At 41.1% G+C, this 20,307-nt stretch overlaps 1 protein-coding gene across 1 annotated transcript; it reads right to left on the minus strand.

The window, feature by feature from the left end:
• Positions 1-301: 301 nt before the first annotated feature.
• kcnj19a (potassium inwardly rectifying channel subfamily J member 19a) lies at positions 302-16,318 on the minus strand. The gene is made up of 3 exons (XM_062408489.1): positions 15,283-16,318; positions 4,782-4,998; positions 302-1,345 (listed from the first exon to the last, which is right to left on the minus strand). The coding sequence occupies exons 1-3, from the start codon at positions 15,946-15,948 to the stop codon at positions 678-680; spliced, it is 1,551 nt and encodes a 516-aa protein (XP_062264473.1). The 5' UTR covers positions 15,949-16,318; the 3' UTR covers positions 302-677.
• Between the last annotated feature and the right edge of the window lie 3,989 nt (positions 16,319-20,307).

A 20,307-nucleotide genomic window follows, 5' to 3' on the forward strand; every position in this document is an offset into this window, starting at 1 on the left:
AATCAGATGCCTTTCTCCAGTAAACACCCTTCACATTTTCTCTCTCAGCAGCATTACCCCCCCCTCTCTCTTTTATATGCACTGAGGAATTATGAGATTGTTCCTGCATTAAGTGTCGCTTGCCAAGGGGGCAAATTTAGTGCATTAAGAGCTGCCTATTCAAATTGCATTTTGTTGCACTTTTAGTTTACTTATTGACATCTGGCAAAACTGTTGCACAAACAATTACAATGCGTTCATAAACCAAACATTGATTATGTTGGAGTGTGTGTGACAACAATAAAGACACAAAGGAGGCTGATGATCAAACATCATTTATTATCATCTTAATATAATTTATGTTTAGATAAAACTAAGATTGGCTATATAGTGTAGTGGCGCATTAAACAATGGATTTAGTGTATACATGCACAATTCTGGCAGAATGATCGAGTTTGGATCAAGCATGAGGTTTGTGTTTCCTTGTTGTTTTGGGTGAAACAACGGCTGCATGAATCCCACTGCTATGAAATACAGAAATCACAGTTATTCCAGTAAAAGTTTCGTCTCAGGTAAAAACGAATCAATAAAATGTCGCTAAACCATTTGTTTTTTTTTATCAATGGTAAAGTTCATCTCTGGATCTGTCTCCTCCTGTGTGTCAGCAGTTGGAGGTCACAGGGAGTCTGTTGTGGATTTCAGCGGTCGGCGTTCATCCTCCGCAGCTTTGCTGGCAGGTTGTCCTCCGCCCTCCCTCCAGCAGAGAGCAACGGGCTTTGCATGAGGACCGGAGCAGGGGACGGTGAAGGTTGAAGGCTGTGCTGGTACAGGTCTCCAGTAGACTTGGTCATGGGTTCGAAGCCCACCTTGAGGGACTTGAGTTGCAGCCGATTCTCCGCCTCGGGTACCGGGGAGGTGGAGCTGAGGCGCTGCAGCTTCAGGGGCAAGTCTCCCGTGCTGCAGGCCTTCTCAGAGTGCTGGGAGCTGAGCAGAAGCACCTTCCTCTGCAGGTCCTCCTTCCCAGAAGAGCTCATCCTCTGCAGCTTGCTTGGCAGTCGACCCCCGGCCCCTAAATGACGACCCCTTTCGTCTAAAGTGTTGATGTAATCCACAGAAAACACCCGGTCACGCCGGGTGCCGTGGCTCTCGTTGAGTGCATGGATGGGAGTAGATAGAGGCGAGGGCAGTGAATTCTTCTCTTCGTGTTCCTTGACGCTGTACGCTGGTGTCGGCACCTCAAACGTGTTGTGGAACTGAGAGTAGTCTACCCGGAAGAAACCCTCCTCGAGTGACATCACCGGCAGGAAGCGATGGCCCCATAAAACCTCATCCTCGGTATAAGATGTCCGTGCCTGGCATGTCATACCTACAAGAGATGAACAGGGTAGTACTTTTTATAACTGTCATTAAATGAAGGTCAAGCTTTAACAAAACAAATACTGGCTGATAAGAAGATATGTGAAAGGACACCGTACCCTCCCATCGTCTCTCTTTGTGCTCCGCACTTTCTTTGGGAAACGCTGCTTCATGCCTCTTCCTATTGTTCAATTTTGTCACTTACTGGAGATGTAAATACTTTTTTTAAAGTGAATTCACAGGCCATAATTCACAAAGACTAAAAAGCTGTTACAGGCAGTACAGTGTCAAAGCTAAAGGAAGGATAAAAGCTGCTTAGGTTCTGCTCCAAGATCATTGGAGTCCAGCAAAAAAACCTGTGCTCATTCTGGAAGAATCGAGTGACCAAGAAAGCAAAAGGAATCACAAGCCAATGAATCATGTTCTCTCGAGGGAGTTTTCTCTATTTGGCTACTCGTAAAAAGAAATTGCTGCTTTGATTCCTTAATTGCCACTGCTATCAGGCTTATAAATGCTTAAAATGATTGGTTGTTGTTGTTGATATGTGCACTGGCATGTTGATGTCTGATTATGGCAACTAATTAATTTATTCATTATTCATTATCATTACATAGATGAATGGGTTGGATGTTAAATCGAAAGACCCTTCTGGGATTAAATTGCCTGGATCTATATTACTTTATTACTTTATCATACTTAATGTTTTTCCATATTCTAAGCGTGTCGCCTCCAATATGAACAGAAAAACTCAGATGGTGGCATGAGTAAAGGACAACTTCACAATATATTAATAATCTTTACATAACACTACTACATTCAATGAAGTCTTGTAGCAGTGCTTTTCCCGTTCCCATGAACTGGTGAGTGATTAACACATTTTGTGCTGTTATTATAAGTGAAAGGGGAGTGATGCTTGTCATCAGCGCGTCTTGTGATGGCTGTGATAATTGTGCAATCCGATCAACAGAATTAGCAGTTGCCCAGCACCATTGTCACATCAATATATTGATGGCAGAAACCATCGAACTTGTCTTTACGTGTATTTATTGTGACATTAGGTGTTGATTGTAAATTGTACGGGCTTCAAATCAATTATCCATTGATTTCCTGATGTCTTTCAGCAATTATTTGTTGTTGTGCATATTAGTCATCCGTGTGTGTCTGCCATCAACAGGATTAAAACAGTCTCCAAGTATCAAAAACACCCTTTTCTATTTTATTTTCTTCACATTCGGATGCTTGCTTGGAGGTCTTTTGCGGATCAATAAGCACTTAGTCCATTTTTTTCTCATTCTGATCCAGTGACTTTGCTTCAACCTGAGTTTTTCTGTTAAACACTCTTCACTAAACACTGTAGAGTAAAAGCCTATTCCTGTTCCTCTGAGGGATGGTATGTGCAGTGTTATGTCACAGCCTGATGCTATTCCAGGCTCGCGACTCATCTTCATCCACAGAAAACCTTCAACAGGCCACATCCAAACAAAGGTCAGAGTATTTCTTAATTAGCCCGGAAGCTTAAATTACAAGGGTGAGTCTGGCATAATTTTCCAGTTGTCTTCTTATGTAGCCACCAGCAGAATGACTGTATTTCTGCTGACTGTAAATACAGTACAAGTATTGGAAGCTAGTAGGTTCAGAGCCCGACATGCCTACCAGTTTTGTTTCATCATTCAGGCATCATAGGCATATTCAGCCCTGTGCTTAATGTTGAGTGGATTGTGCATGAGAAGAAAAGCCCTCAGCGCAGCTATGCAAAACACTTGGTAGACATCGAGCAGGGTGTCACTGAAAAATACTTTATGCAAAATTCCTGGCGGTAGCCTTTACAGGCAGTGGCTAGAGAGCATATTATGGTGTGCTGCCTTCCCTTTGACTATATTTAAATCTAAGCATTGTTACTTAGTAAGAATCTCAATTATATCACATACATAGAGGTGTGTGGCGTCGGCATATTAGTGAAAGTAAAAGGCAAAAGAGTAAAGGAACTCAAATCAAGACATGCTTACTACCCATTGGTTTAGAAAGGTTTGAACTAGGTCTTCAGTGTTCTATTGGTTCCTAGAAATCAAGATTCGCTTTAAACTGAGCTGAATAGAATTAGTTCTGCTCAGCTGCTATGTCTCAATCGGAACAGGACCAAATATATATTTTCCTTTGGTCGGTTTTGGATAATTATGAACATCCATCCTGGTACCAAGTAGAATTTTATTTTTTATTAGTTGTTGAATGTTGAGTCCTGCAGTTTTGCATGGGTGCAATTCAAATATTAATATATGTCTGTTAACCCAAGTTTGTCATAGTGAGTCACCAAGAGTCAAACATTAAATATGTGAAATGTATAGCTTATTAGAGACTAACTTCTCCACTAGAGCATTCACTATTGGTGCTTAATCCCTCCCACGGTCTCCAACACATTTCAGGTCGATCATGCTCTTATGTGGAAAAATGGAACCAATTCTGCCTCTAAGAAGTGAACTAAAACTGACAAGTCACAGAGTGGCTGAGTGCTAATATGTCAACTCTGCTCGAACCATAATGGGAATGAGTTGGGGAGACAATGAACAAGCTGCACAGCTGTCTCAGCAGCAGATGGATGTGAGGGGATATTTGTTCAAGAGTTCACTTTAATGGGATATGTGTGAGTGTGAGGATGATGGGATATCGTGGCCTATTGAAGGTGACACTGCCGGAGCTTCCCTCCTCTAGCTCTCCGCTCTGAGTGCTACAGCGGTGAGACTCTAAACTTCTGTCTGCACCCTGATTTAATGGTATTATCAACAGAGCACAGACCGTGTTGCCTGCCCGCCTCCCTGCTGACCCCCCCCCCCTCTAAGCCTGTTCAGTTCTGTGGTTCCTTCTACAGCAGTAGCAAAGTGAGGGTTATTATGGAAGCAGGGCTGAAAAGAAAAGAGGGAGTTGGATTTACTTCTTTGTTGGACTTAGGGGGAAAATCATTCTGTTAAATATGCAACAGAGAGAGAGAACAGAGTTGATGCTGACAGTACTTCAGCAAGGCTGCATGTAGTTTACAGTGGTTGGTGAGGACCAATGTCTCACAGGCTCCGTCTCACCTCTGCTCTCAGCCGTCTGAAAAATGGAGTGGAACTTTCAACTAACATCCCATCTCATCTATCAAACTGACACATGCATCTATGACCACAGGATTTTGTTATGCATAGAGTGGGCATAAACCGATTCTGACATAATAAAATATCCCTCATAATTCAACCAGGGCGTCCTTGTAATGTGTTGTTCTTATTTTTCCTGCATTTTCCCACCATACAAAACTTGGAATGCTGGGAAATGAGACCTCATAGTCTAGATAATTAGTAGCTATTAGATAGGAATGTTATGTTGGTTGATAACGATATAGGAAATTACATTTAGATTAGGAGTGGGTACAGGATACAAAGAGCTAAAAGAAGTGGTGGGTACAGATTCCTCACCAGTGGTTTCAACGATGCCCTCGAGGATAACGACAATCTCAAACTCTTCATTCATTAGGGAGCGCTGGGACAGGTCGAAGAAGGGGCTCTTGGGATTGATTTCGTGGCAGATGGTGAGAGGGGACACCAGGAAGAGCTGGTCTGCACCCGTCCCAAAACCAACGTCCAACTCGCACTGGTCCAGAGGCAGGAACTCGCCCTCGGGTGTCTGACGAGACTAAAAGACAGCCAGGAAATAAAGAGAGGAAGGAATGGACAGAGTGAAAAGAGGATTAAATGCACAATGATTTCTGCAGAAAGGATAACAGAGGCAAGGTGGAGGCCGCAAGTGTGATGAAATGTGAAATGTCTGTGCTCATATTTAAGTGTCTCTGTGTGGGTTACCTCCTGACCCCAGAACATTGCAGATGGGGTTGTGGGAATGTACTGTTCTGTGTCTGGAACTTATCGTCTGATAGGGTGTGACACAGTTAATCCAAAGTAGAGCAAAAGGTCACATGATAAGTTGATATCAGGATCAACTCCTGCAAGATATTAATCGACAATGGGCTCACATGCTAGAAAATGGGTGCACCATCAAATTTCTGTTGTGCTGGAAGTGTCTGTTTTAAGCATAAACTAACTAAACAAAGTTATTGAGAAAATTTCCATTACAAAATGCAAAATGTTTTTATTCTTTATTGAAAAGTAACACCAAAAACAGAACAAAAAGAAAGCGAATGTTGAACACACACATGCAAATGAATGATGGTGTTTTTCAGTAACTGCTGGATGTGTGAATAAGCAACTGTTGCTAAGACCTTCACCATATCTACTTAAAATGTGCTGAGATGTCTTTGTCATGATGATAACTTTTTCTCCACTATTTTCATAAGCACAAAATACAGCCCATACAAGTATATACCATTTACCAGTCCTGTATTCAGAATGTAAATTTAGTATTATCATGGTGAATCCAGTTTTAATTTTAATTACTCCAATGGTCACAAGAAGAAACAAGAAAAAACACACGAAAAAAGCACAAATCTGTTTTCATCTATTACCAGATGAGACGGCCGTGTTTGGACAGGACTTGCCCACAGAGTGTGAAGTGGCGCGGAAGCATTTAATTGCCCTGATGATGTGTGAGCTCAGCACCAATGGTTCCTGGGTGTATTTTTACCTTTTCTGTCTAATTCTGTCTTATCCATCTGTTCATCCTTTCTCTCTCCTCACTTAACAGCCTTTCTTACACTTTCCGCTCATCCCTTCAAATTTGTAGCCATGTTGCTCACATCTGCTTCTCAGAAATGAGGTATGTAGCTTTTTCGACAGTTTTGATGTAAGTTATGTATATAATGTAGGTTTTCAGATGTAGAGGAAGCCATAACATATTACTTCTGTGTAATTTAAGAGACTAAAACATTAAATATCAGGCAATTATTCACCTTTGAGATCAGCAGTTACTTTGTGGTAAGACTCTATCTTGTGTTTTTAAACTGTCTTTCTTTTACACTTTAAATAGCACCAAACTGTCTTGTTTAGTGTAATAAGTATTAAAACAGAATTAATAAAAAGTGCAGTGTTGATTTTCTCATATAATCTTCAGTGGCATACGCTAAGTTTTCTTCCCTGTTATCCTTTTTCATCATTCTTTCCACCCACAACCAATAATTGGGATGTGTCAGCCACCAGTCACCCACTCACACAAACAAACACACTATTCCTGCACCACACAGCTTCGTAATGATCTCCCACACAGATTCACTCACACACACACTGTCCCAGTGTATTTTCCTAATGGAATGGAACAGTGGTTCCCAAACTTTTTACACCCCTACCCCGTACCCCTTCAGACATTCAATCTCCAGCTACGTACACCCCCCCCCCCCCCCCCCCGGCGCACATTTACGGTCTATATCACTTGAAACTGTGTGAAATTGTCAAGGATTTCAGGACTTGGATGGAAGTCTAGATCAAACAGAGTTTTATCATCAAAACAACAAAGTAAAGGGAAATTACAAACAAACAAGGAGGTCGAACTAACTCACTCAGGGGTTGAACTTGAATTACTATTTAACTCAAACAAGGCAAACCAGATGAAAACCAAGATACTCAGCGTCAAATGCCGGAAGAACACAAACTAACAAAGTTTAACTAAGGACATAAATAAACAATACAGTGTGAAGAAGTGTGTGCGTTGAATTTGAAAAGGGGGGCGTGGCCGGAGCAGAGTTCAGCCAGAAATAATCACCAAGGCACAGGTTAATGAGACGGGTGTGCTTGAGAGGATGCACATAATTTTGCAATGTGTGGCTGAATTGGAGAAAGTCTTAATCTTAAATTGTCTTCTACACACAGCCTATGCCTGTATTTAGTTTTCATGCTCGTCAGAGCTGAGAACCCCCTCTCACATAAATATGTGGTGGCAAATGGCATCAAAGTCTTGACAGCATGTTTTGCCACTGCAGGGTACTCTGTGCACAGTCCTATCCAGAAATCTGGCAGAGGCTTCTGATTGAATTCAATTTTAATGGATCCACTTGTTCCGACTTCAATGAGGCTCTCCTGTTCATATGCCGGTGTGCAAATCACCTCGGTCTTTCAGACCGAGGTGATTTGCACACAAAAAATCATGCAACGAAGGAAAGACGTCTGTTTTGTTTTTGTTCATGCAGTCTTCCCAGAGCTTCGCTTTCTTTATCATAGCCTCAATTTTAGCCTCAAAGACTACTCCAACAATAACTTTATTTAATCGTTGTTGGTGTCTTATGTTCGTCCATATAACCTGATGACTTCTCTGTGCACGACACAAACATAAATAACAACATAATTTGGATAAATGTAAGATCAGTTTGTTTTCCATAATTTTGTATTTTGCAGGTGCTTTTGTGCAGAATTCAACCATGTTTCACTTTATACATTGATAGAGAAATTCTGTCAAATCACAGATCGGGGCAAAGCCACAACCATTTTCAGCTTTTCAATCCTTTATAATGATTTAGTTTATGTAATGAATTATGATCTTCGAACTGCTTTCACTTGCTTCATATAGATGCCTTCAATTCTAAAAATATATATTTGTAAGGCACCCTGTGATTGTGATTTTTAAAGGTGCTATATAAATAAAGTTTATTATTATCATTATTATTTATTCCAATGGCAGTTTCTAGTTTAAATTTTTTTTTAAATAAAAGACACTACTGTACTCAAATCACTTCAGACACCAAAATAAAATGTGTCTTGAACTACAGCCCCATCCATATAGAGATGATTTGTGTTCAGGTTCAGGATATTGTTGGAAAACGTTTTGCTGTTAAACTGGCTAATTATTAAATAATTTAGATGAATTAAGTGAAACAAAAATGCAAATGACTTTCATTGAAAATAATTTGACTCTCAGTGGATTTACTACATCTTTGGTTCTGCTGTGTCTCATCCTGGTCGCTCCTGTACTTAAGTCAGAGCTCATCCTGACCTCCTGCTGACATTACCCTATTTATCCCTCCGAGTCACAAATTGTGAATGAAGTATGAGCAAACAGTCACTTTTTGCATTGCCAGAAAGCATTGCATTCTATTTCTATCTCCTGTGAATATCAATGAGATGCACTTTAGGATTTATCTTGAAGAATGGCTTTCACGTCGGGGAGGATATTGTTCACTTGTCGGGTGCTTACAGGCCGCTGAATACTGTTTGGCGGCGTTCCTCCATGTGGGTTATCTCATGCTAGCTTAGGGAAATTCTACTTTTCACTTTCTGTCTTTGTCACTTAAGATTAAGAAGATGGATGACTGTATGCAGACATTGACAGGCCAAGCTTCTTACACAGGCAGTGCTGGCACTCTCCTACACTTCCTCTCGCACAAGCATACAGAGATAGCTGAGTTTGTCTCCTGTCTTTTCTGTAAATCTAACAAGAAGTTCAACAAATAGACAGATCTGTCTCCCAGAGCTCTATAAAATTGAGATATTACTGCAGAATGACTGGATGAGCATGTTGACATAGACCCATCACATTTGAATACTCACCACTCCAGTTATCAATTCAGAAAAATCTCTGTCTGTCCAACTGTCTGTCTGTCTGTGGCTTGCATATCTCCAAAAACGTTCATCTGTACTGCTGTACTGCTTCACTGAACTTTGAATAAACAGATGTGGAGCTCTTTGTGCAGCTTCAGGGTTCTGCAGCAAGCACTATTACCACAGAACAAAAGCCCATTCCAAACAGGCAGGTTTTAGATCGGCCACTACACTGCTTATTGTAAAAAGGACAACATGGGTTTTGTTTCATGAACACAAAAGCTGTGTCTCTGTGGTGTGAATGATGCTCATGGATGAAGACAAGAGAAGAATCAAATTGATTAGACCTGACGTGGCCTGATCTGCACTTAACACCACTCCATTCACTGCTGGGCTTTCATCAATCAGCAGCATGAAAGGAAGGTAGAGAAATGAATTTTTCCAAAGGAGATGGACAGCCCATGTTTCTCCTCCAGTGATAAAATGTACTAGTGTTTCATACGTTATCTACACTGAATCAACTGATTTCTGTTTATGTGAAAAAACTTGTTTGTAGGTTGATTTAGAAAAAAGGCTTGTCCACACAAACATCCGTTGTTGACCCCCCTTTGGTCGCTCAACAACATTGTGCATCACAGTCAGCATCCCTGATTGTGTTTAATGCTGCATAAAGGCCTGTGTTTGTAAAATGTAAGGTTTGAGTAAAGTTAAACATCTAAAACACATATTTATGATCGGACACAAGTCTCCTTTTTTAAACTGGTGTTAATTGTTCATGTATGATATGAACTAAGACGACAAAATAAAAGCACAACTACTCACCCTGACAACTCACTTTAACCATCATTCATTACGGACTGCAGACGATAAAGATCGTTTCTATGGATACTAAGCTCCTTTTCCTCCTTCAAATCCAATTTCTGTTTTGCTGGACTTGTGATCAGAAGACATGAAATCATACTCTTATGGTCCCTATGGAGGCTAACACTCAACCAAAATGAAATAGAAAATGCCAGGGTGGTACAGAGCAACCAGGATAAAACAAGTTGTAGACATTATTTGGAAATACTAAATCCTGAATGTTTTAATTCTCTCTGTGACACACAGTTACTTAGGGAAGAGTGGGCAGTGTCACAATGTTCTTGGTCAAAAATGTGTTAAGTTGTGACTGTGCTGCCTCTGATTTGTACTTGGGTGAAACAACACTCAGATATTACTGTTGTCAAGAGCCTGAAGACGTGATGTGTATACAAGAGGAATAATGCTTCTCTTTAGCGCTTGTGAACTTCAGGTCTGAATTTAGGCAGCGGGGGTGTTATGCAGCATTGTTATGTATTTTTGCAGTGCATTTCCTGGATTTGGTTTAGCGAGTATTTATAGTATGTGTGTTGCCAAATCGACTAATACGAGTGCGGTGCCTGTTCTTAAACTGCCTGTTTGGAAACGGCTGTTTGTTTGGACTGTGGTAATGTTTGTTGAAACTTTCTTTGTGAGAGTGATCATAAGTGATTAAGCCATGGGAAGAAAAGACAGACTGTCTGACTCAGTCCACTGAACCCTGAAGCTGCTCAACTGCTGCTGAACAAAGAGCTTCACCTGTTTATTCAAAGGAGAATCAGTTGTCATTGCCATAAACACTGATCAACATCCCTTACATTGATGAGTCCCATCCACTCCTGCTACAGAAAACTGGTCTTCTGTTTATTCAAAGGTTATAAATATTGAAAGTATCACGTTTCTAAATCGCACCCAATTTGACGCTGCACCTCCTTGGACCCTAAATCAACACAGTAAGTGTGAAGCCCATAAAGTAGATCAATTAAAACAGATGAACGGGTCTCGGGATATTTGCTCCACATGCAGACAGATAGAGATTTCTGGAATATGTAGCTAGATATTTGTATTATATATATTTCATTTTTTGTTTTACTTTCTCTGCCACCATATCAACATTACAGACTTCACCTCACACATTCCTTCTTTTGGACGCATCACTAAGAAAAGAGGAACCAAGGTTAAAAATGTGTGTGTTCTCTTGCATCTTTCAGCATGAACCCTCCAACAGCAAAAGATCCTACATGTTGGCTGAATAATTTAAGAAGTGGATACAAACACAGAATCATGAGCTCTCCTTTAGGTTCACAGCTCTGGGGTTTGCTAATCGATAACAGTTGGGTTTCAAGGCCTTTCTCCCAACCCCCACAACCTGATAGCATAATTGCATCTCTATTCTTATAAGAAAAGAAACGGAAATCAATTCTACTTCTCGGCTCCACTATATACCACATTCTGCAATCCTTTGAGGTGAGGTACACAGCTTTGACGAAAAGAAGAACTCTAAGAGTAACACTTCTTATGTCTCCCCTCTCTTGCAATGAGACTCTCTCCGGCTCCGTCACTATACTTTCAATTACTTTGGATGAAATTCATTACTCTCTCTTTCCTTCTCCCACCTGCCATCCTCCAAGTGATATCAGAGCCGTATTTTCAGCTGGGATGTTCCAGCAGGATGCCCTGTGAAGCCGTCATGGATGCCCGTCAAAGCTGCATTTCAACCACGGACTGTGGGACTCAGGATGACAGGTCCCGTCGGTCTGTCTCTTCAATCTATCCACTGTTATCCAGCAATCATCCGTGACAGTTCAGCAGAGCTCTGGTTCACTGACGTACTGTCCGGATCACAGCAGCGCCAACAAGTGGCCCGCTGTCAAACAGGCTTTGTCCTCCATACCTCTTAAGATAAAGCTCTCATCTTTAGGGATCACTAATAGTTGTGTGTGTGTCTGCTACTTACACCCAGTGGGGGGATGTAATAAAGTTAATTTTCTTACTTACTGTGCTAAAGTAAAATGTATCGGCATGTATCTGTGCTTTACATATGTAGAAAAATGAATGTGGTACATAAACTGTAACTTTAGAACATTTTTGTCTGTTAAATTGTCATGGCCGAACAGTCCAATTAAATTCAATCAAGCTGCAGAAAATTCATCACACTCATAGATATCAGTTCCCTAAACATGCCTGATTTACCTGTCTATTTATTTTAATAAAAAAAAATCTGGATCCGCCCACTGATCTGGATCTGCTCCACTTGAATGGCTTCTTCACTGGCCAAATACCACTTCCCTGGTTTCACCATGTTTCATGAAAACTCTGTCAATTTGGTCAACCAATTGCCTCTTTGGTGGAGGTAAAAAGAGTAACGTCTCCAACCATTTCTGTGTCTTAATGCAACTCACAACCCAACCCACCCACCCACTCCTGTCACTCTTCATGTGAACGACTGAGTGCAACGCCTCTGATCGGGTCTTGGAGTGACACACTGAAGTTGTGCCCTGTTATCCCCCTTATATAAAGGATGTTAGGTCAACATATGTTCAAATTAGTTCTGATCGAGCAAATATGGCATGATGGATATCAAATTTGACATAATAAGTAGCAACTGGCACCGTTTGCCCTCTTGCCCTCCAGTGCCGGAAGAATCCTATTGAAAGTGGTTACAGCTTTTAATCCGTATGCTTTGAAAACACATGGAGTCTGACAACAGGCGTCGCTAATGCCCTTTGACACATACCAACGCTTGGGGTGCAAGAAAATGCCACTGACTGTGGACTAAGAAACACAATCGAAGCACCATTCACAAATATTTAAATACCGTACTCAACTGTCGGTTAAGGGCAAAATGCGTGGAGGTTGGCTAAGGTTCAATTCATACAATTGTGCATTGATGTGTAGGAGAGAAACGCTTACTACGATTTAAGGTGTTTTTCTACTGCAGCTCTTTTGAATAAGAAAAGCAAATTACATGCTCACCACTAAACATGCCTGTGAGCTTCAGGTGCATGAGAGGCAAGAGAAGACTTTACTGTGGCTCCACATGTGTAAACTGGAGGAACACTGTAGTTGCTAAATATTTTATAGAGAACCACACAGGCACTCAGCAGGAAGCATACCCCCATCAAGAGCCAACAGGTGCTGAAAACACCCTCACAATGTTAAAGAAAGTGCTCCTGGATCTGTCCCCTGATCTGGACCCAAATTTAACTGCGTCTTCCCCGAACGCCACATTATACATATTAGTTTCTTGGTGATCTGTCATGTAGTGTTTGGGTAATCTTGCTTAACAAAACAAACAAACCAACAAACAAATGGACAGGAGATAAAAACATAACCTCCTTGGTAGAGGTAATGTGATAAAGACCATAAGTAGGTGCAGATCTGTAACGTCTTACTAAACCGTCTGTACTTGTTCATTCAGAGCTTCTTTTCCTCTTTAAGTGTGAGTCCCATTAAATTACTTGGACCGCAGTCTTGGAACTACAGGTTTACAATACTTTGCAGTTTCTTACAGTGATCTATATCACATTCAAACCCAAAAATTAAAATACCGTCAACTTGCAGTTCTAATCATAACTACTTCAGAGAATAGCCAGAAACAAATAGTCAAGGTACACGCTGGTGTCAGATTTGTTTTGATTTATAAGAACATTTCTGTCTATGGATTTGCGCTGTTAATTTACTCTGTTTTAGATATAACAAATCATCGCAAAACCCTTTTCTCAAGCTCACTGTATCCACACAGGATGAAATAATGTCGCAGAGTATTTTTGATGGAGCATGATTGAAGAGGGCTGCAGTTCAACAGCACCACCAGCATTTCTACACGGGGACTGCAATGGAAACATTTAGTCTAAAATATATCTAGTTTAGTATAACGTTTTAAATGTGAGATGTATATGTAAAGGAAGACTATACATTGAGCTAAAACAAAGCTTTTGTTCAAGCACAACTTATTTTTGCCTTTTTCTTTTTGTGTGGTCTACGCTCGGACAGAGCTGTTGAAAAAATTCGGTCTTGAAAAGAGAGTGTTCGAAGCGAGAGAATAAGGTTAGACCACAAAGCCTGAAGCAAAAATAAAAAATGGATGCTGTATTTATTATATTTCACAGAAAGGACTGTAAAAAGGATGTGGGCAGAGAGGTCTAGGAATTCATACTGATTGTATTTCTTTCAGTCCAGACTAGAATTTATTGCTTTTTCTATTTGTTCTTGTCTCCTTTACAATTCATCTTGCATTCTTATTTGAATTTAACACAAAACCTGATTAGTTCTGTTCCAGTTCTGTTGTCAAAGCTATAAAAACAACCACATCTATCCGTTTCAACACACTATTTATCACTCTGGGATAGAGTGTGGTAATACACCACATTTCATGGTATCATAAGTGTGTTTCGCAGGTGGAGAGTTTAATCGGGATTGCTGAGAGGTTACTTAATTAGTAGAAATGTAGACATGTGTGATTGTGCTTTATGACTATTGGCCTTTTCACTTCCTCCACACTTGTGACTATGGACTCTCCCCCTCTGCCTGCACGCATCATTAAGCCGACCAACGCTTTGCCGTGTGGACAACAGACATAGACAAGCTCCAAACACCTCACCAATGCTGTCTGTCTTCTCTATGGCCCATTTTGCACATTGAACACCGATGTGGCTGAAAGGAGCTGGACTAGGGTCATTAAAGGAAGAGCCGGCCAACCTTGATGCTATTTGTGATCATTTTGTTTTCAGTGTCCGATGCTAATTAGCCATATTCCACAAAAATGAAAAAAATCTGCTGTGCTTTTCATTAGTGGAGTGTGGCAGTGTGGCACAATTGATGACTGCTTATTTGGTCCTGGGTTTTGCTGCAGCCATATTCAAACCGTGTGTGGCTTCATGTCACATTTTATAAATCAGGGACGGCCAATCAAATTATACATTAAGACAAACGATGCGTCCACAGTTGTCATGAATACCTTTCTCGCAGGAGTGCTTTTGTGCCCTCAGTGATCTGTGTCATGTGTGATGCTCCCTTTTCTTCCTCTGGGGGCCATATCTCGCCTCGCTCCTATCTGTCCAGGTGTCACCATCTGAAGGGGAACTGATGCTGGACACAGTGTCCACTCTCCTCACTAAACCACTCGCCACAAAGACCCACCACTGCCTTTGTTCCCTTATCGCCATGGTTTGGGATCCACCTGGCTGCCACTCAGCCTCTGCATCCTGCAGCTGAGGGATATGATAATGCTACCTTAAGCCTGTTTTGTTTAACAAGGCACATAGTGAGGGACCTGCTTACATGTTGCACTTTGAATGAAAAAGAAGGTTAATTTTAATCATAGATATGCAACGTGCAATCATCGCTTATCCCATGGAGGGAAATGGAGTAAAGATTGTTCAGAAATGCAAGCTGTCTGTCAAGATCGCAGCCAGTGTGCCAAAAGGAAATCACTTTCCTCAAGCTTCTACTATTTGCATAAACCCATAATAGAAAGTTCCCCCCCCAGCTGAGATTCAACAACGCTGACCTGTGCAGCGAGATTGCTATTAAGTAATAACAAGTTCATTTCCATGCGTGTTTTGTTGCCCCTTTGATTGACTGTGAGGTTTAACTGTATGTTGTTGATTTGTGCATTATACGGTTTAGTTTAATCATGATCCCTTCTTTGTGATCTTACCTTTATGAGTTTGCACCTGATCTGAGCAGACACCATGTGGCTGTTTCGCAGGTTCCCCACACGGAACATGAGGCACAGTTTCCCGTCTCGCTGAGAAATCACCGCGTCCTGACTGAACATGAGCGTCTCTGCGCGTTTCTTGGGTTGAGACATTTTAATGAACATGCACCCGATGAGAAAAGCGTCCACTATGGAGCCCATCAGTGACTGGAACAGGAAAAGGATGATGCCCTCCGGGCACTTCTCAGTGATGTACCGGTAGCCGTAGCCGATGGTGGCCTCAGTCTCAATAAAAAACAGAAAAGCTGAGGGGAAGTTGTAAACATTGGCCACGCAGGGTGTGTAGGACGAGTCGTGGCCGTGGTTCAAGTCTCCCCTGATGTACGCGATGATCCACCACATGGATGCCATGACCAGCCAGGCGATGGTGTACGTGAGGATGAAGATGAGCATGTTCCATCGCCACTTCAGGTCCACCAGCGTGGTGAAAAGGTCAGAGAGGTACCTGCTGGTCTCCCCGCCGAGGTTTCCGTGCTGCACGTTGCAGCGGCCGTTCTTATCCACGAAGCGCTGGCGTTTCTTCTTGACCTGGGCAGCGAAAGTGGGAGCCTGGTTCGTGTTGACCACCTGGTAGTCCTCGCCAAATTTTCTGCGAAGTGCCGCCATTTGAGCTCTCCTGAAGTAAACCAAAAACTTACTTTCCCTTTAATCCATGTTTTCTGTTTGTTTGAGCCCCAAAACACTGGTTACCTGCAGTGCGTAAAATGCGCCATGGACACCTTTACGCGCACAAAAATCGAAGGATTTAAAAAAAATAAGAGCACGCGTGCACCTTTGTCTCTACTTTTAACCACAGGTGTTATTCTTTTATTTAAAATCCTACACTACACTTCCAGTTAGTCCACATGTGACCAGTCACTCTCTGCAGGTGTGCGCTCTGCTCTTCCTCCGCTCAGTCTGACCTGCCTGATGCTCACCAGCGAAGCGAAATACGAGGAGTTGCCTCCCATTCACAGCTTCTGGTGGACTGTAATGGATGAAGGGGTAAGAGTGTGTGAGTGAGGAGGGAGATATGTGCGGAGAGGTAGGGAAGGGGGCAGGGAGAGAGGAGGGGACAGTTACACAAGACTGCGCTTGTGTGGAGAGAGAAAGAAAGAGGGGGATGGATTATGTGGGCTACCCTTCAGTGCATTTCATTTTAATCAGCTTGGGGCTTAACTGATGTATTAATTAATTAGTTAATTATTATATTCATTCATTTCTCTGAAGGGGCTTCCATTGTCTTTCCACTTTAGCTGATCCTCCGGTGTGATGAACAGTCCACAGACTGGGAGATCCTTAAGTGCTGAGGTAGTAGCGTCTTTTTGCTGTTAAGTTAGACTGTGCCATCTACTGGATGGACGACCCATGTGCATATTTGGTCTAATACCTGCTCTAATCGGGACCACATGAGGGGCATTGACTAATTGATTTGCAGAAACGGATCCAGCAATTCCCTCTGCTTCTGCTCAAACCTGTGCCACATTGAAAGCTTTCATATTGAGGGATTAATGTCTTGTACTTTAATTGTAATGGAAAATAACTTACAGTAACCGACTCATAAGAATTTTAGATAACTCCATGAAATCTTTTCAATTTCTGGACTTGTTGCTTTAGATAGATACAATTTACTGCTCACTTGTCTCCAGGCTTTGTCCATTTCAAGTCAGACATTAAATCTGTGCTTCTCCTCTTTCCTGCGAAGCCCTTGTATTGATTTCGACATTGGATGGCTACTACAGTGGAGGGTTTCCAGCACTAGTACTCTCCCAGAGGACAGTCGTAAAATGGACAGTCCGCCCTTGGATCCCCATTTGCCTTCAATCTAATCATAGAGAACACAGGATCTATATTATATGTAAGTACGACTATTACTAGCTAATTGAGCTTCAGTCATGATGTAGCATGAAGACGTCCTTGGCTTCTTTTCACTGCAGCTCTCATCTCAAGTGCTTCATGTTCCGTTTTGCAATTTGTCTTGTGACCTGCAGTCTCTGTTGTGAAAGAGGTCTGCAGACATCCTAAAGTCAGTTCAGTTCATCATTTATTGATGAAACGCTCCCGAAGATAATCTTTCTAGGTATTTTGAGCACTTTATAAATAAACTATGTAAAAATTGATTTTAGATCTTGCCCAAAGTGTTCATCCTTTTTTAGTTGTTGTTGAGGAGGCAACACACCAGAAGAGGTTTAATCAAACAACAGTTATATCTTTAAATTGTAAATTTGCAGAGACAAGTATTTATAGAGAATCTTTAACTGTAAACTCACAGATGTTGAAGATGTTCTGTCGTCAAGTTTCTTTGGGTCAGTTTATTCACATGTCAGCTCAGTCAGAAATATTTCTGTGAATGAAAAAGGTGTTTTCCTCATCGGTCCATAAACTCGGGTCAGACCTTCAATCAATCTTAAATGATGCGTAGAGTTTTGCATCAGTGTTCTTGCTGTCAATAGTAGATCTAAACAAAATGCAAATTAATTTTTTCCTCACCCTAATCAAGGGTTAAGGGCAGAGGATGGTACACCTTGTACGGATTGCTAAGCACTATGATGCGAACAGTGATTTGAAATTTTATTTTATTTTGTTTGGATTTGACAATACTAATAAGCTGCGATCAGTTACCAATTTATTGTTACACTTAGATAAAACTAATGCAAACTTATATCACAGTCTTTCAGTAAATCCTTTCCATAAAAAGGTTATAAGTATTCATTTTTGTCAAATTTATTTTAGAGGTTTAGAGGCTTCAGTTTCTAGTTCTGTTGAAATGTAATGTGTATTACAGAGGTATAATCCACCCTCACTGATATTGGCAAAACTGTTGGAAATGATTAAAATGTGTTCGGACCCAAATGTAATGAACTGGTTCAAGGCAATAATAAACTGCACATTATTAATAATAACTTATTCATTCAATGTTTAAATACTGCTCTCTGTGTCCCTGTGATCACATGCATGTGTCTCTAGCTGGTTATTTTATATTGCTTTGTAGTAAGTGTGTGTCCCTTTTGAGTCTTTTTATATCTCTCTGTAGTTTTTGCACGTCTTGTTGTTGTTTGACACTATTATGTGTACCTGAATTTGCGCATATATTTTTCCTTGTTTGTGGTGTTGTAACAACTTTGTGGCCGTTTTTTATCTTTTATGTCTTTGTTGTCATCTTGTGTCTCTTTCACTTTAACTTTTTTTTCTTTTTTTTAATTCGCCTTCACCTACTACCCTCGACCTCTAGTAAGGGGCTGCTTATTCTAATCACGCAAATTTGAGTCTATCTACATGAAATGTCATGCCAGCACACAGGTTTGGGAAGCTCACAGCAAACTTGTGTCTCGATAGAGGGAACTCATACACAGACGTGATCCTCCAGACATCTGAGGATTAGATAGTAGATGGCCAGAATCACCATCTGTTGTGTGCAAGCATCAGACTTTCCCAGTGAGAGGAATCCGATTCAGCAGAACACAGACAATCACTGAACCTTGGCTCTCTGCTGTAAACAGTTTTCTTTGCTTCCATTATTAGATGACGAAAGACATTCGACTCATATCCAATTTGTGGTGCGTGAGGCTGGGATTGATTCACAGGAGGAGGGGGAGGGGACAAAGACACGCTGCACAGACTGAATTATTGATGAAGAGTTATAGACCTGATAATCATCTTGGTCATGTGATACACCGACATTAAATATTAGCCTGTTTTTCCAGTTTAACCTCTATCTTATAAATGTGATGTGTGTGTGTGTGTATGTGTGTATGTGCGTGTGTGTGTTTGTGTGTGTGTGTGTGTGTGTGTGTATGTATGTGTGCGTGTGTGCGTGCGTGCGTGCATGCGTGTGTGTGTGTGTAGAAATATGCTCACTCCTCTATCCCCTCCACATTTAGGGCAGATCACAGCCAGCGGCAGAAGACACAACTTATAGAGCAGGAGTCATAATGTCTACGACCTTTATGTCCCAAACACTCAGCTCACTGTGGGGACTGATGGAAAGTTGAGCCATACATTGGGCTCATCTAAATTTAATTAGCATATAAGATTGAGACGATGCCCTTGAAGTAACACCACACTTACAGCACGTCCTCTCTACCGCGAATAGTTTAACACACGTCAGGATTTTTTTCATCATTACCAATGATAGATGATCCAAGTTGAGTTTGAATGAAATAAAGGTTTTCACTCAGTGTGTCTTTTTTGTTCCCCTATGAATCTTATTCATTCAAGTTTCACTATATTTTTCTTCCAGTCATTCTCTCTCCCCTCTTCAGTGGCTCTAAACAATTTTACACTGTTAAACCTAAGGGCATAACACCTAAAAATCTGTACTTGTCATTTTTATACTGACTACCTTTTGTTAAAGTATTAAACAATCAAGATATAAAATGTAAACTAGAATGGCCCTCAGTTGAATGCATACCTCTGCCAAGCCCCAACTGTCCCCTTAAATTCAATCAAGCTGCAACAAAATGTCACACACTGATAGATATCCGTCCAATATGCCTTAGTTTTGTTTTAGCTAGATCCATGAATCATTTCCAGGGGAAACAATGAAAATCAACACCAATGGCTTCTTTCCTGACCTATATGAATAGACCCTTTTGCCAAGGTTTATTGAAATCTGTTCATTTGTTCTGTTTAATCCTGCTTACAAAGAGACAACAGTCAGGGTAAAAGCCATAAACTCCCCGCGAGACTTAATTAAGGAGCTTTAGTTTCCTTCTGTTCCTTATGTCCTTATGCTATCATAGTATTAATGGTATAAAAATGCAGTGAATCTGATATGTCTCTGGATTAGGATCTGCCTCTTGGCTACACCGAAGCTGTAACGTAATTAATTTTATACCTGATTTGAAGTAACTCATCCAGTTGTAATAATTGGGTTTAAAGTAGATTCACTTCATCAGGCAGATTCATCATCACACCATCATACATATTTCAACAGCCCACGATTACAGAACATTTTGAAAGCTGTCATCTGCTTGGGTCATCATC

This window comes from Platichthys flesus, chromosome 16 (assembly GCF_949316205.1).
Source record: "Platichthys flesus chromosome 16, fPlaFle2.1, whole genome shotgun sequence".
NCBI lineage: Eukaryota > Metazoa > Chordata > Actinopteri > Pleuronectiformes > Pleuronectidae > Platichthys > Platichthys flesus.